Source organism: Astatotilapia calliptera, chromosome 7 (genome assembly GCF_964374335.1).
Source record: "Astatotilapia calliptera chromosome 7, fAstCal68.1, whole genome shotgun sequence".
Classification (NCBI taxonomy): Eukaryota; Metazoa; Chordata; class Actinopteri; order Cichliformes; family Cichlidae; genus Astatotilapia; species Astatotilapia calliptera.
Genome location: NC_137428.1, coordinates 21,198,070 through 21,215,234, shown reverse-complemented (window position 1 = coordinate 21,215,234; position 17,165 = coordinate 21,198,070). Strand labels below are relative to the sequence as shown.

Here is a 17,165-nt window from a genome sequence, read left to right as displayed (position 1 = left end):
GTTTCAGTTTACATATTGAAAAAGAGCAGTGGGAAGAAAAGCACACCTTTTTAATGCCACCCCTTCACCGTAAGTTACCAGTTAATATTTATCCAGCTTTCGTACTGATATGAATCTCAATAACAACATGACAATAACACAGAACATATACAGCTACTACGTAAAATACACATTTTTATCATGTTATCTTGTTTTTTACAACTCCATAAATCCATCTTTAGCTCGGAGGGATAACTCCATGGAGACTGTGGCTGATGTTTCTTAGAAACCTAATGGAGGTCTTAAATAAGAAGTTTAATCATTTACGAACGCACTACAACTGACGGAGTATCTATGTGCGTCACTACTAAACCACGATAATTCAAAGAACAGACACAGTTTGACTTCTTCAAATCAGAGATTCGTAGAAAATAAAAAGATAAATAATGAAATCTGTTTTTTTCTTGATATGTTCGTCTAATCTGATTTTCGCATGCTGTGTTACACACGCCTTGTTTATCTAGTACATATTACCTTGTGTGTTTCTGAAACAAGTAATAGCCTGGCGGTAGGGGTTGGGCCATTCAGGCCCATCTGTCAGATTGGCTAATACCAGCAGTAACAGAAGACTCTGATTGGACAAAGGTAAAGGGTCATGTTCCTGGTCTATCCCAGCTCTGCTGCCAGCTCCACCCAATGTGAAGACACTCCACAGACCGCCTGCAAAGAGCAAGACACAATCTTTTTCACCAAGGGTTTTTTCTCTTTTATTAAGTTTTATTTAAAACTGTAAGAAAAGAAATGTGGAATTTAGAGACACAATTAGAGGTACAAGAAAGCTTATGTACAGATAGACAGATAAATACGTTGTTGTTTTTGCTCATAATGCATAAAAACCAATAAAAAAAAAAAACCCAAAAACAGACACACAAAAAAACAACCAACCATACTGTCATATGAGAAAGCATGGATATACTTCCTATAAATGGCAACAAAGAGTATCTGGATTAGTTGTAACTCGCCGAGTGGTTTTATATATTAAATATGAATTTCTATAAATTGAAGCTGGTTCATAAAAAAAAAGAAAAAAGGCAAAAAAAAAAAGGCAAACACAAGTGAAGTGAGCTCAGAGTAAAGGTCAAGCTTCTTTAGCTTGAACACAGAAGATGACTGAACTCATCACAACAGCATAAAAAAGTATTTTCTTTCATACACAGTTGAGTTAATAAAGACCTGCAGTACATTAGACAACATAGAATAACTGCAAAAAATGGTGTGAAACAATGGAAAAGGTTGCTTCAGACAAGAGAGAGGTCGATGAAAAGATACAACTCAATTCACGGAACATCTGAAGTAGGATCAAAGAGTACTCGCACAGAGGGGATGAGACACGGCAGAAGCACTCATAAGCTTAAACCAAGAAAACCAAGCTTAAACGTACAAAAGAACATGCTCAGGGAGTTGCATTCACACCAGTCTATAGCATAAACTCTATGTGGAGAAAGCTAGGGGAAGATCTGCAACAGAGCGTTTAAACGGCCCTCCAAGAGCACTGAACCAAATCCCACAGAGCGCCCTCGATTAGCCCCGAAAAAAGAGACATTAGCTGGTCGACGCTTTGTATAGATGAACAAACGCTTTGCTGAATGACAGAAACTAGTCAATCCAAACCCCAGATGCTTCGTTATCTTTTTAAGTTGATGTGGAAGTTTATTGGCAAACATTACTGGTGTTTTGGTAAGATTATCTGCTTTTGGTGTCTGTCACCTGAACATTGAGCTGCTTTGCATACTATATTGCCATTCAGTATGTGTCTGCTGTTCAGTGATGATCAGATTAGAGTACAGCGGGTTCCTACAGCTTCCTGTGGAGTCTAAAAGAAAACGTGTGTGTACCACGACTTGTATTTGAAATGAAAGTCACTGTGAAACTACGTAAACATGAGAAATTAAAAGCAACTTCATTCATTGTAAGAACATGAATCATATTTGAGGATCGACTGGACTGAAAACTTTAGTCCTCTGTTTCTACAGAAAATTGAAGTAAGATTCAGTTGGAAGAGCAGTTAGCTTGTACATGGAAATCTTATCAAAGAAATCATTTGACAATTGAGTCCTTTTCAGCCTTAAAAACAGATTTACACTTCAGTGGGGAAAAAAGAAAAGTATTCACAGCCAGACTGATGTAATCAAGGCCAAATAGGCACAATGGAGTCACGCACAATGGTTTGCAGCACCTGAAATTTGAAACAACACAGACGGCGCCACAGCACAAACGGAAAGTGGAACTACTGGGTTAGGGTTTTTTTGTCCCCCCCTCTTTCTTGTTGGGTGATGAGAGAGAGATGAGAGAATTTCTTGTAGAGCAAGCGAAGTGCTGGTGTTTTCAAGCATCAAGAGAAAGCTCAAGAAACATGAACAGCAAGGTACACAGATGACAGTCTCTGGCTCCTCCACGTCTAGCCAAACAGAATGCGTGAACCAAGTGTTAGAGTGCAGTTGTGAGCCCACAATGATCCAACTAGTGAGCTCAAGAACAAGCCAAGCAGATCTGTTGCCATCTAGAGCCGAAGGCTGGAAGAGCGTAACAAACGTCTGGCTGAAGTTACACATGGAGCCATGTTAATTAGCTGCCCTGAGCCCTGATATGACGCCTGTTTAAGCCGGCATCCCATCATATTATAAAAAAAATAACTGAAGAAAATTAAAGAGGCATTCTCATGTATCCTGTTTGGACTGATGGGAAACAAAAGCGTCCAAGACAAAAAGAACGTTTCTGACTGAAGAAGCCTGAAACTAATTTGTCTTAAATGACTTTGCATTCTGAAAAAGGAGCTTTTCAAACACGTTTCCCCCCCTTATTTTTCTCCTTATGTTTACATGTTGGTTCACTAATGACTAGCCAAGAGCTACTCCAACGTTTGTGTTTAGGAATGTGAACCCAATTCCATAGAGGAGGGGACGAAGCTTGTTTATATGTGGGTGAAAGAACATCAGCAAAGTGCTTTGACAACAACAAGAAAAAAAAATAACCCCGAGAGATGAATTACATAATTTGCACTGGTCACTCTGTCTCTCCCTTACACACAAACACGCACACACACGCACATGATAAGCTTTCATTTCTGCTGGCCAGAATGAGACACGAGTGTGAGAGAAAACAAGATCAAGCGAGAGAAGGCCAAGCTGTGACGGAGCCCCGTACATCTCTTCACTGGCACCACAGTGACTAGCCCAGCAGTTTCAGAGAGACCGGTCTGGCAGCCACATTTCCTGCACTATATCTGATGCACGCACACACACACACACACACACACACACACACACACACACACACACACACACACACACACACAGCTCTATTTTACCTTAGTGGGTGCTGTTTGTTAGCCATCTGGCCTGGTTCCCTCTGCCTGTCTGCCTGCCCACCACATAAACCCAATAATGCTACCCTGCTTAGGCTGCTCAGGACCTGGCCAGCTGCCCAGTGGAAAAAGAGGAGGAGGAGGAGGACACCAGGAGGAGGAAGGGGAAAGTGAGGAAAAGAGAAGGTCACACACTCTCTCACAGAGGCTACTACGCAGAAATGAGAATCTGGGCTTTAGGACTTGGGGGGTGCTGAAAGGTGCTACATGCAAACCATGCCCCCAGAAAACCTTACTTTACTTGCAGGATGAGCATGTTACCAAAACAACCTCTTCATTATCTGCACTTCTCCTCACAATGTGCACCCACAGTCTATAGAAACTCAAAGCCAGACCACACTGCAAGTTTCTGCAACAGAACATGCGGTGCTGTTGCTTTACTTGGCCTTAGTCTTGCATAATGACTACTGCCATCAGACACGCGAATACTGGCGCACAGAGTATTTAAATCAAAACATTAGGTGGGCTGAAAACCCTCTAAGTCCAGATCACCTAGATGAATTGATATTGACCTCGACTCTCACTTTATTTCTTCTGATGCAGTTCATAATGCAGGTTGTAGTAATGGAGTGAACATAGTTATATTTAAAAATTTCAGTCCTAATTAAGCTGGCTTGTACTCCTTAACATCTGACGACTGTCATTTTTCAGCTGCAGTAATTCCAGCAATAGAAGCAGGCTTATTAAAAAAAACAAAAAAACATACAAGAGTTCAAATCTCTATGAAACGAGTGAAATTTTTGCTTTTCTAATTCAGGAGCAACGTGAACATGTAAACACCTCAGTGGAGACACTAGAGAAGGGAGCTGGAGTTGGAAAGGATTCCACATAGTTACGGCTAAAAACACAGCGCAGACAGACACTGGTCAACAGAGACAGACACAGTGTGCTACTTACTTATTTACTTGCATAACAGTGAATGAAATATGACTTCAGGGCTTTAGCCCAATGTTTTGGCCAAGCACGCAGATACACTGATACAAACACATGCACGCACACACACATGCGCGCATGTGGATATGTCAAACCTCTGATGATTATCTTAAAAAAATGCATGTGGGGAAACATGTTGTGCAGACGATAAATAAACACACTTCTTCACAAAAAATATGCTCAAAGCGCATTTATCCAAATGCAATCCAAAACCATGGTAACATAAACATATCCGACATATGAGAACATTCCACAGATTTTGTAACCGTCATAATGATAATACAAAGTTCTGCCACAACAAATCCTCCACTCCTAATAGCAAAATGAGAGCAGTCTCCAGTCCAAGCTAGAAATGTATCATTTTCTGTTAAGTGCGCTATGCCAATAATGTCACATACACGTACACATAGCGTGTCTGTGTGGCTGCTGCTAACTCAATATTAATTATGTAGACTGCAGATAACAAACTGCAGAATCAGAAAGCTGTTTGTGTCATTACATATTTAACAAAAACAAAGCCAAAAATGCAGAAGACGGAATGTGGAAGTAGAAGTACACTCCATGATTCAGTAGCTTGTAGAGGCACCTTTAGCAACAATAACTTGTATGATAAAGTGTATGACTTTATCAGTCTCGTACATGAATGTGGGGGGTTTCGAGACACTCTTCTTTACAGTGCTACTTCAGTTCAGTTGAGGTCTGCGGGCATTCATTTTTGCACAGCTATCTTAAGGTCTCACCACAGCACTTCAATCAGGTTGAAGTCTGGACTTTGACTGGGCCACTGAAACATGTTTACTGTCTTCTTTTTCAGCCATTCTGCTGTAGCTTTGCTGCTGTGCTATATTGTTGCATGACCCAATTTGGGCCAAGCTTCAAAGATAGCTTCACATTTGAATCTAGAATAGTTTGGTACGCAGAGGAGTTTATGGTTGACTCAATGCCTGCAAGGTACAAAACAAGCCCAAATCATCACGCCCCCACCACCGTGCCTTACAGTTGGTGTGAGGTGTTTGTGTTGATATGCTGGATGTTTGACCAAACATGGTGCTGTGCATTATAGCCAAACATTTCCATTTTGATTTGTCTGTCCAGGGGAATTTGTTACAGAAGTCTTGTGGTTTGTTCAGATGCAACTTTGCAAACCTAAGCTCTGCTGATATGACTGTTCTTATGACAGTCCTGAAGTCTTCTTCTAGTTGGACTGTTATGAACTTGCTAAGTCCTGAAGAGTCTGAGATGTAGTTGTTTTTTTGTTTTTTTTTAAAAAATATTTCTCTGCCCTTGCACAGTCTGACCTCAGGGTACATTTGCTGGGACATCCACTCTTAGGAAGTTTGGCAACTGTCTTAACAGTTTTCCACTTGTGAAAAATCCAGTTATTCTGAAATAGTTTTATAACCCTTCCCTGATTGAAGGGCAAAGACAATTGCTTCTCTTAGATCATTGCTGAATTCATTCCTCCTTGGTCCAGATGAACAAGCGGATAGATCTCTTCCTTTTATAGAGGTGGTCACACTTGCAGCTGATCAGTTAAACAAGTGCCTTTGATTATCAGCACCTGGAGGCTAATTACCAATTGAATTCCTATGGAAGCAGAGGGAGGGGAGTGAAGAGGAGGGGAGGAAAAGCTCCTGAGTTGCCAGTCTGGGTGATAATCCCCCCTGCAGACGCTTGCTCAGACTGAGACAGCAGAGTGTGTGACAGACATCCTACCCCTTAGACATTAAAATGCCAAAGAAACTCAAGAACTGCTTTGCTTTGCCAAGGTCAGTGTCTATTTCTTGGAAAAAATCTGTCCACGATTCAAGTGTTTAGGCATGGCAAGTATAAAAAAACAAAACAGGTAGTGTCATAATGCGTTACTGTAATCTGATTACTTTTTTCAAGTAACGAGTAAAGTAAGGGATTACTATTGCAAAAACGGTAATTAGATTACCGTTACTTTCCCGTAGGAACGCTGCGTTACTGCGTTACTGCGTTACTAAAACCGTGATTTTTTGCGAGAATGTCTCATGACAGTGACAGTGACATAAGTTAGTGACAACAGCTGTGTGCAGATCAACAATGGATCACATATAGATTGTGGGAGAGAGTATGAGTGTGCAGCGTTTAAAGCGTGGAAGTACTGACCTTACTTTGAGTTTGATTCCATAAAATGTGACAAAAACATTAGCGTCCATCGTGCATGGGAAGAAAACTTATTTTTACAGCGGAAAAAACCCCTAAACTTCCGAGCAAGCACGGAGTGCAAAATGATGTAATGGGAAATTCACAGAGAAACTCGCGGATTCTTCCACTGACCGCGGCACACCTGCACCAGGGTAAACCTCCGCCTACCGCAGTCCTGCTTTACAGGTGAAAATAGAGCAACAGGACAGCTGAGTCTTTGACTTTATTTATTTTCTGCTGTGTTTTACTTGCATCTATTTGAAAGAGTGAGTGTAAACACAAAAAATATTTTATTTTATGGGCTGGAATGTGCAGAAAATAGGTTTAAATCTTAAACTAATTTATTCAAGTCAGAGAATGTTGCATATAATTACATTTTTGCTTGATGCATAAAGTTAAAAGATTAAAACTGATAAAACAAGTTAAAAAAAAGAGACTTTTCCATTTGATTACATTTTGTATGATGGATTATGCAAAAAAAGTAGAATTGGGCTGAAAGATCTATCGCTTTATCACCTCTTCAGGTTGTAAATCGTGTTTTTAAAAAGTAACTAACTAACTAAGTAATTAATTACTTTTGAAAATAAGTAATCAGTAAAGTAACGGATTACTTTTTTGGGGAAGTAATCAGTAATTAGTTACTGATTACTTTTTTCAAGTAACTTGACCAACACTGGTCATAACTAGTCCAGACCAAACTGTGTGTGTGTTTAGGGGTTACATCTCTAAATGAACTCCTCACACATTCTTTCCTTTCTTTAAGAAATAAAACAACTGTGAATAGCATAACCACTGTGTGGAAAAACTGCACAGAAACAGTTTGTGCGTTTGCTGATATTTGTTGAGCTATTAGAAATATTGCCTTCCACTTCAAAAATGTTTCTCCACATTTGTAGTGCTAGCTATTTGCTGAAATACCATTACCACAATTTACACACATCTGCGCCAAAAACGCCATTTTGGATCGTTCGCAGTCACTTTAACCCCCTGAGTGATCTCTTCCTTTACAATAACCCTCAGTGATGGATACATCAATAAGATTGTGTTATTGTTTCCTTTATTAGGTTCCAACTGGTTTATTGTTGGAAACGCACTCATTCACAGGAAACAATAACTCTCCTCAAATGTCTTAAACCTAAAGTAATGAGCACGTTTCAAAAATGCAAGGAGTAGAAAGTACAGATGTAACAAATAAAAGTAAAATGTGGTCAGAAAGCTAAACGCTCCAGTAAAGCGCAGATAGACGAAGATTCTACTCAAGTACAGGAACAAAGCATGTGTATCCTTCTCACCCATGAAATCTTTCTGTGACATCCTTTAGTACACGGCCACATTAATACAGATGAATAATACTGCTCTTTGCCTCAGCTGTATTTTGTCCTCTGTGCTACTTAGTTCAGTAGACTGAGATGATAAAATGAAATCGGCTCAACATAAATGCCATCATTCAACTCAGAGCACTATTTTGCATAAATATAGCTTTGCATGGCTCAACAGTTGTAGTCTAGTTTAATATCATCAGTTATTTTCGACTGATGACTTTATATAATCGTTTTCGCAAGCTGAGCAATCCCAACCACGAGGGGCAAACTGCCCTTCAGTTGTGAAACTGGTCTAATTCTCCTAACTAGCCAAACGTTTGCTAGTATAACGAAGTTCAAGAAAGTCATCTGATAGTTACTGTTTTCAGAATAACACCCACTTGTATATTCTGTCAGTGCCAAATGCCTCCATGCATACGAGACACAGAGACAGAGAAAGAAAACAAGTGTTGTTTCTGAGCTCTGAGCATAAGAGGGCTTGTGTCTTTGTTGGTCTGCGTGTGTGTGTATAAGGGAGGCGGCTGCAGACAGACAGGCTCTAGAGGATTACAGAACAGGACAGGGCACCATAACTCATCGAGCTGATCACTGGCCACAGACAGACAGGCTGGCTTGAATGGTGATGGCTCACTGATAGGAATCTGCCACCAACAACCGACAAAGACCGTTTATCCGTGGGGGAAACCCGGCCCTGTTCTCACACTGAAACAGGCACACACAGTGCACATTACCAGCTAAAAATGCACACAACAAAAATCCGCTCATTTTTTTGTCATTCATTTCAGCAGCGTTGCTCTCACTTTTATTTCTCAGATGCGTCAGGTCAGTTTATATTTTATAAAATCCCCCACACCCCAACATAACTGTAATGTATAAATCTTACGGCGTGTGGATGTGTTAATCCAACAGTTTGATTTTGATGTGTTGCTAGTGGCAACATCACTAGAACAAAAGACAAAAATGGGTGAGGAACACAAGGAGTCGTTATGGAGACAGAAAAGTAGGCACCCAGTTAAATTCACACAGGAAAACCCCAACCAGCCAGTGAATTCAATTTGGCATGTTATTGAGAAATTATTATATTTGAATTTTTTTGCAGTGTGTGTATGTGTGAGAAACAATATGAGACGGGGAAAAATATGAGTCTTTGGATGTGACTAGACACATCGGTGCTTCATTTTAGGCAACAATTTGGAAGGAAAAAACAGGTGACTGCATCTGAAAAGCTCACCACAGTCCCCTAATGCAATAATACAGTAATCTAAGGGCGTTTTCACACCTGCAGTGTGTCCGTTTAAATCAAAGTAATTAGTTTTCCCCTCTTGGTGGGGTTCATTTGTGTAGGTGTGAACACAGTAGAGCTAAAAAACCTCTCATAGCCTCGTATCCTTTGTATTCTCAGTGTGGGAAGGTACCATAGATGTGCAAAGGTCTGTGCAGGCTAGCAACTAGCCATGAACTGAACATAAATTCTCTGAGTTCTCCAGTAGTCCAGAACACAGCACTCCACCACAGATACATGCGGCCAGTGAGCAGACTGAACATTGTCACGTAGTTTTCAGTGACACATTTTGATTCATCTGAAAACAAATCAGACCACGGGGAAAAGCTACAAGTAAACAAACTAAAGGTGTGAAAATGACCAAAGTTCCAAAGTTTTACAGAAATGTACAAAGTAAACTGTTTAAATATTCACACTTTGACTACGAATTAAAAATAAAGATATTTCAATAAAAACATAAACACACAAAAAGTGGGATCTGCCTTCTTATCTGGGTAGCAATCTGATTAGTAAATACAATAATAATTAAGCTTTCCCTTTTTTTATCGTGTGTTGATGAGTGTGCTCGTACTTGCCACCCCTGACGCCAGACCATAAAGCAAGCCGCCCTCAGCTTTTGGTTCGAAAATGTGGGTTGAAGGAGGAGGACACTTCTCTTGCCTTATGAAGTTGTAGAGCAGGGTCTTCACCAGTCGACTGGTTAAACACATGCTGTGGAAAAGGGATGATAACGGTTTTAAAAAGACAAAACTGGACATTCGGACTCAATGTGAGACATAAATGCACATTTATACCTCAGCGCATATGAAAAGTCAAAGGAAATTGGGCTTGTTATTTTATTTGACTTTATCCTCCCTTTTTTCTTGCATCACAAAGAGTATGGAGTAGTAGCTGCATTCGTACTGGGTTCATCATTTGTCTCTATATTCACTGCTTAGATTAGGCCTTAAAAGTAAAGCACACATAAAGAATAAAGCCCTACAGTTGTGGTCTTAGCTTTATTTCAATTCTTTAAAATTAGATCATGTGTGAATAATTGAAGGGCTGAACAATAAAGGTTTTGAATAATATAAGGAGGCACGGAGACAATCACTCTCATCTTTAGCACTTTAGTTTTCTTTATTAGATATATAATAAGTGAAGCCTTCCGCAAAAGTTCTGAGAATAAAAGCACTGGGGTTATTTGGTCATGTTTAAAAGTGTTCCTTACCTGCTAAAGACAAGAAATGCTAATTTTAGAAACAGAATAGGAACAGATTGTGAGGATTTTCTCCAGAGAGAGAGGAAAAAAAATCAGCTCTTTTGCAAAGTCAGCCTTAGCACCTTCCTAGTCGCTGATCACGCCATATTCTTCACAGTGCAGCAGAAAGCAAAACGCACATATGTGCATGCAGGTGCGTGTCTACAGCCACGTCTAACAACCCGCTCTCCATTTACACGTGTCTATGTTGGGCATCAATCTTAGTCAGTTTTCCCTTCTTTACACGTAAGCTGTAATTTCTTGTGGATCTAATATCACTGTTTGTGCTTTACTTTCTGGAAACACTAAATCTTATTAGATGGCCTTCAAAGCTGTTTTGTCACTTGAAAACCTTTCATCACTTCAATCCACTGAGCCAAAGTGCTCGCTTTGGTTGTGTTAGTCTAAACTGCAACTATTGGACTCAAACAAAATGCATCAAAATACAGCAGTTATCTAAATTTAATAACATTCAAGAAAACCATTTCCATGTACAGGCTTGCATTAACATTTATTATAATAAACAGGCTAATGTTTCGCTCTCACACTGCTGTGGCTGTGATTGGCTAAATTAGTTTTGTTTTCTTCTTTTGGTATCAGTTAAATGGGACAAGGACAACCAACAGGTTAATTTTATGTGAGTAGATTATTTGACTGAAAAACAAAAATATTATGGGGCTGTATTTATAAAAAATACAAAAAGCCCTATTATATTTATTTACAGGTTCAGACATTTTAGCTCCCCTCCCAAAAAATGCAATCTATTGATCAGCTGATTTGGCATAAACATTAGTTATGGACTGCAACTTATAGTATGGCACAGCAGCCTGAGGGCTCTTGGCTAACACCTTGTGAATCCTGCAGAAGTCAAGCCGTTAACCACCGCATAAATATTTCAATGCAACTATTTTTCCCCTGTCACAATTACATGTATTATAACCATTTATTCCTCTGCCCAAACAGGATCTTCAAGCTTCAATGATACAATACAATAAGTTCCCCATAGCTCTGGACAGTGACAAGCATCAATGCTAGTGGAACGATATTAGCCATGCTGCATGCAAACACCCTGTTGTTCTGTGGAATTATCATCAAAAACAAAAATAAATCACTGAGTCTCGTTTTCTCAGATGTGCCTGAAGACTTGTGCAGGTCTGCAGCCAACAACAGAACATTTGGTGTTTTTGCTCATTGCTTAGACGTTTTAGAGTCAGACAAGCCACTCTAGCAAGTGAACAAAAATGGCAGACTGTGAAGCAGCAGCTCATTGTTTATTTTAAGGTTTGCCAAACTGGCTGCTTTGTAGGCGTTCTGCACATGCACTGCGCAGTCATGTAGATACACTCAGTGACTATTTTAATAGATATACCTATTCAGCTGCTTATTAATTAAAAATATTCAATTTAATTTGCATATAGCCACAAATCACAGTCACCGCAAGGGATGTTTTATAATGAGGTAACGACTCTACAATATTAGAGAGAAAAAAAAACAAAAAACAGATGCAAGCACTAGGTGACAGTGGGAAGGAAAAACTCTCTTTTCACAGGAAGAAACCCCTGGCAGAACCAAGCTCAGGGAGGGGCAGTCATCTGCTGCCACTGGCTGGAGGTGAAGGGAGGAAGACAGACATATATACTATGTCCTGAAACCAGCCAATGATGTGACAGTAACTCATTTAGGCATGTTTAAATCAACCTGCTATCTCAAGGGTTTACAGAAGATGGTATAAAAAGAGAGCAAATATGCAGTTGGCAGCAGTTCACAGGGTCAAAAGGCCTTAAGGCAGGGTGTCCAACTCCAGGCCTCAAGGGCCGGTGCCTGCAGGTTTTATCACACTGGAACAACACACCTGAATCAAATAATGAGTTCATTACCAGCCTCTGGAGAACTTCAAGACATGTTGAGGAGGTCATTTAGCCTTTTAAATCAGCTGTCTCAAACCTGCAGGCAACCGGCCCTTGGGGCTTGGAGTTGGACACCCCTACCTTAAGGGGAATGGTCAAATTGCTTTAAGAAGGCAACAGTAACTCAAATTGCAACATTTTGTGGAAGAGCATCTCTGAACATGCAACCTGCTGAACCTTGAAGCAGGTGGGGCAGCAGAAGAGCACACCGGGGGTCACTCCTGTCAGGTTATGTTGCATGGACTTCGCAAAATTGTTGGATAACAGAAGAAAAACTTTGCAGCATTCAGATGGTAGGGTCAGAATTTGGTATAAACACCATGAAAGGATGGATCCATCCTGCCTTGCATCATCAGTTCAAGGTACTGATGGTGCAATGCTGTTGGGGAGATTTTCTAGAGACACTGCGACTACCTGAGGATTGTTGCTGACCATGTCCATCCTTTTATGACCACAGGGTACCCAGATTTAATTTGTGCCACTAAGAATTCAAGCAGGTCAAGCAAGCCAAAAGGGGGACCAGTTTGATATAACTAATAAAGTGGCTTGTGAGCACATAATCACGTACAAAACACTTCCATTTCTACCTTTTCTGTTAATATGGGCACTTCAAGTTAAGTGTAGTCTTCAGTGGAGTGTGAGCGAGTGTGTTTCCTCACCATCGTCCCTTCATGATGTGCTGGTATATAATTCCATCTCTGAGGATGTCTTTGTAGAAGAGCTGATAGGAGAAGAATACCAGCAGCACGGTCACTGCCTCAAACAGGATGCTATAGGTGATGTCACTAAAGAAAACAATGTAACACAAAGAGTTCATGTAAATAAACAAACTCAATTTTATAGCTAAACATCTGCATAAAATAATATCTATAAGCATTTCATGCATGCTTTCAAACAGAATAGATTGATATGCTCTCTTGGCTGCATTGATGTCAACATCTCTTCATAAAAGGATGACAGAGCACTGCAGTTAGCTGAAGGTGGCAGCACTACATATCATGCCTTGATGGTTCTTTTCAGACCTGTTTTATGACTAAAAACATCTTTTTTGTAAACAGTTTATCCATTTATATCAAAAAATCCAGACTCTACAGTACATTTCCTACCTTGCTAAAATGCCAATTCTTAGCACACTACAGGTCACGGAGTTATAAAATGATGTTCATATGTACGCGCCCTTAGTTCAGTTTTCAGCCTTCTTCCTATTAATCAGTGACGAAAAATGATTTTTTTAGTTTGTCTGTTAGATTTCTGCCAATAAACTCCATTGTTTATTGGCTGAAAACGGACAAAACTTTTAACTTGGAAACTATGATTTTACTAGTGTGGCATATATTGTCAACATATAGAAATAGCTGTATCAAGATTATCATGTCACATTTGACCTCTGATCTCTCCTTCACTATCAATAGATTGATCTGAAGGTGATAATAATGCTACATAGAGCCATCTAAAACTATGTTTCTTATTGCCATTGTTTGTATCGATAACCTATAACTATCACATTACATTGTACCTCTGACCTTTTCATCAGGGTCGAATAAGGTCAACTTTTCATTTGAAGCTTTATCTTTAAAATTGTCTGTTTGTATTGGCAACATTTGGGAAATGATACTGGTATATGGGGATTGTAAATATCACATTACAGTTTGCATCCAAATATCACGTCACATTTGACCTCTGATCAAACGTTTACATTTCACATCTGCCTTTATTTTACGTTGACCCCAAGATTTGCTGTATCTTTAAAGAAAGTATTGGCAAAAGAAAGAAAATGAGCTGCTTAGTTAGTTAGAAACACAGGGTGGGCCATTTATATGGATACATCGTAATAACATGTGAATGGTTGGTGATATTAAAGTCCTGTTTGTGGCACATTAGTATATGTGAGGGGGCAAACTCCTCAAGATGGGTGGTGACCATGGTGGCCATTTAGAAGTCGGCCATCTTGGATACAACTTTTGGTTTTTCAATAGGAAGAGGACCATGTGACACATCGAACTTATTGGTAATGTCACAAGAAAAACAATGGTGTGCTTGGTTTCAGCGTAACTTTATTCTTTCATGAGTTATTTACAAGTTTCTCTTTGTTCACAGCCATTGACATGTCGAAGAGGTAAACACGTGAGGAGCGGATCGAAATCGTGTTGATATCTGGTGAACGCACGTCACATGGCCCTCTTCCTATTGAAAAAACAAAAGTTGTATCCAAGATGGCCGACTTCTAAATGGCCACCATGGTCACCACCCATCTTGAGGAGTTTGCCCCCTCACATATACTAATGTGCCACAAACAGGACTTTAATATCACCAACCACTCCCATGTTATTATGGTGTATCCATATAAATGGCCCACCCTGTATACTACAGTGTATATACTGTAGTGTAATATTATACAAGAAGCTCAGGTTGTTCCTGTTCAGCCATTTAAAAATCAGAACCTACAATCCGTGACCTACTCTTACATAATATTTCTGTAATTAATTTAAGTAAACATTTGTCATACTACTAATATCCAATTCAGGGCTGAGGGGAGCTGGAGCCTATGTCACCCGGACAGATCAGCTCTCACAGTTTGCATAGAAACAGTGCATTGTGCATGATAAAGGCCCAGTCATGTCAAAACATTGTCTTTTGAATCCAGTACATACTTAGAAGCTCTGTGTGAAGTCTGCACATGCACACTGCACTCTTTAAGCCAGTTTTACGGGCTACTTAAATTTCTGTTTTGAAATTAATTCCATTACTGCGTGCTGTTTTTTAGCTTTGCAAAGTACTTTGTCACCAATCAGCTACTGTTTTAGTTGGATACCTGTGAATGGAAAAATAACCACTCTCGTACTCGTGAGACAAAGCCACAAAAAAGGCACAGGAGTCTGCTTGGGACTTGGGGGAAGCTAACTAAAAGAATGGTGGGTTTCCCATCCAAGCCAGGAGCACGTAGAGGGGAAATGGGCTAACAGCCACAAAGTGGTGAAGGGAAGAAAAACAGAGAGCGATTTTAAGCTTGGAACAATGAATAATGTTGGAATGTTGAATGCATTTACACAGGAGCCACAGTTTGATGTTTGGAGACAAGAGAAGAAAAGGAGAGCGAAAGGTGAAGAGGTGCAGAGAAAATAGAGGCAGACGGTGAGAGAAGGTATCCGGAACGACGCACAGAACAAGTGGAAGATGCTGTGACAAGAAGACGTCAATCATGATTCGACAAATTTATTTTGAAAAGCTCGAGGAGATTGCTTTTCTAAACATATTGCGTGTACTTTTTAAAAAATCATTCACTTATTGATAAGTAAACACAGAGGATGTTTGTGTTCACACCGCCCAGCGGGACTAAAGCCTGATACAATTTTTCAAACATTATGTTCCCTCCACTCCCACTCCCTGGAAATGCTCCTAAACTTTCATTCCAAGCTTTTTCTCTTCCCCCAAACAACCAACACTTTCGCTCTTTCGGATCGCCGTGTTGCCAACATCAGAGTTCCAGCATGTCAGTATGCCGTGTTCCTTAATGGATTTCATCTTCTCTTGGTTAGTGACTCAAGACAAGAATAAGCAAGCGCAGCACGCAAACAGAACAACACATACAAACTGCTTTTCATTAGCTCCTAAGTCACTAACATGCTACTCATATTAACAGGGGGAAACAAGTGATCACGGACTATTACAAGTCCAATCACTCAGGCAATGTTTTCAAACATTTAGGCTGTAAGCATCTTTCTCACCGTTTCAGAATAGCTCTGACATGCCCGACCTTTTTAGAGTGTTTAATTCACCTTTTTCCTCACGCAAAAGACGGGAGAGACTTACAGCAGCGGCACTTCAACGATCAGGTGAACAAGGTTGGACAGCAGCTCCTCAAGAAGGTCTTCACTTCCTGTTTCTCCACAAGGGATTGATAAAGTAAATATATGAAAAACACTGAATATAAGACAGTATCAGGTTAGTTGTCGCAACTCTGCTCGACTAATCTGCCACTAATCCAATCCTTAGTTCCCACAGGTCGCTCTGTGTTTTCATGTCCATTAAACAGAGGAAATAACACAGTACTATTTAATAAGGATATCACACAGAATCCATTTCATACTTTCGTCATGATTATAATTGCAAAAGATGAACAAATGATGACAAACCGGTAGAACAACAAAGTCTAAAACTGTTTAATGTTAAATCATATTTTCCAGCAGTTTAGCACAATAATTCCTAATGACATAATTAATTATATTAGTGTGTCCTGAACTCACATAAGCAGCAAGAAACTGATGGAAGGATAAACCATTTTGCAAAGACCAATCAATTCAACTTCATTCAATTTAAGAGACATTCAGAATTGGCTTAAGTATGAAAGGAAGTCTCGTACATTTGACAGTTATTATATGAGACATCTAAAACTAGGCCATAACCTCTGTTACTCACTTCCAAGAACTCACTTGGAAACCAAAAACGTAAAGAATGCTGAAGATTTCCTAACAGATAACGTGACGTTTTGCGTAAGGTGCACTCAAGTGCAAAAAACTCAAGAAATTTTCAACATTGCTACTGATTCTAAGAGAGCACCTTTTTTTTTTTTAGCAAAATCTTTTCAAGCTGACTCTTTTGTGTAGTCTGTGGCCCTGCCTGTGAAAAAGATACTGGAGCTCACCTCCGCAGGATCCTGGTGCCCTCTCCTGGTAGGAGAACTGCTGGTGCAGCTCAGCTTCACTCATCTCCCTGATGAAGACCTTGAGCAGACAGCGAATCATGAACAGTGCATTGTGGGCCTGCCAGATAAAAAGCTGGCTGTGGAAGAGAAAAACAAAACCAAGACATCTCATGGGCATGCTTCTGGGTGGTTAAAAGATGGATTTGCATTTCATTTAACAAAAAATTACTAGTGGCAACTTTTCAGCTAAAAATCAGGGCTCTC

General features: G+C 39.9%; 1 protein-coding gene across 3 annotated transcripts in view; it reads right to left on the bottom strand.

The window, feature by feature from the left end:
• The window catches only part of dym (dymeclin), a 60,494-nt gene that overhangs the window by 35,546 nt on the left and 7,783 nt on the right, over window positions 1–17,165 (bottom strand). For 2 of the 3 annotated variants that reach the window (XM_080304193.1, XM_080304191.1), the window contains exons 5-9: window positions 16,902–17,038; window positions 16,070–16,142; window positions 12,919–13,044; window positions 9,684–9,823; window positions 514–699 (exon numbers count right to left, since the gene is read on the bottom strand). In XM_080304193.1, the coding sequence (XP_080160319.1) occupies window positions 514–699; window positions 9,684–9,823; window positions 12,919–13,044; window positions 16,070–16,142; window positions 16,902–17,038 (662 nt within the window). The remainder of the gene's footprint in view (window positions 1–513; window positions 700–9,683; window positions 9,824–12,918; window positions 13,045–16,069; window positions 16,143–16,901; window positions 17,039–17,165) is intronic. The other variant, XM_080304192.1, reaches the window with a different exon arrangement.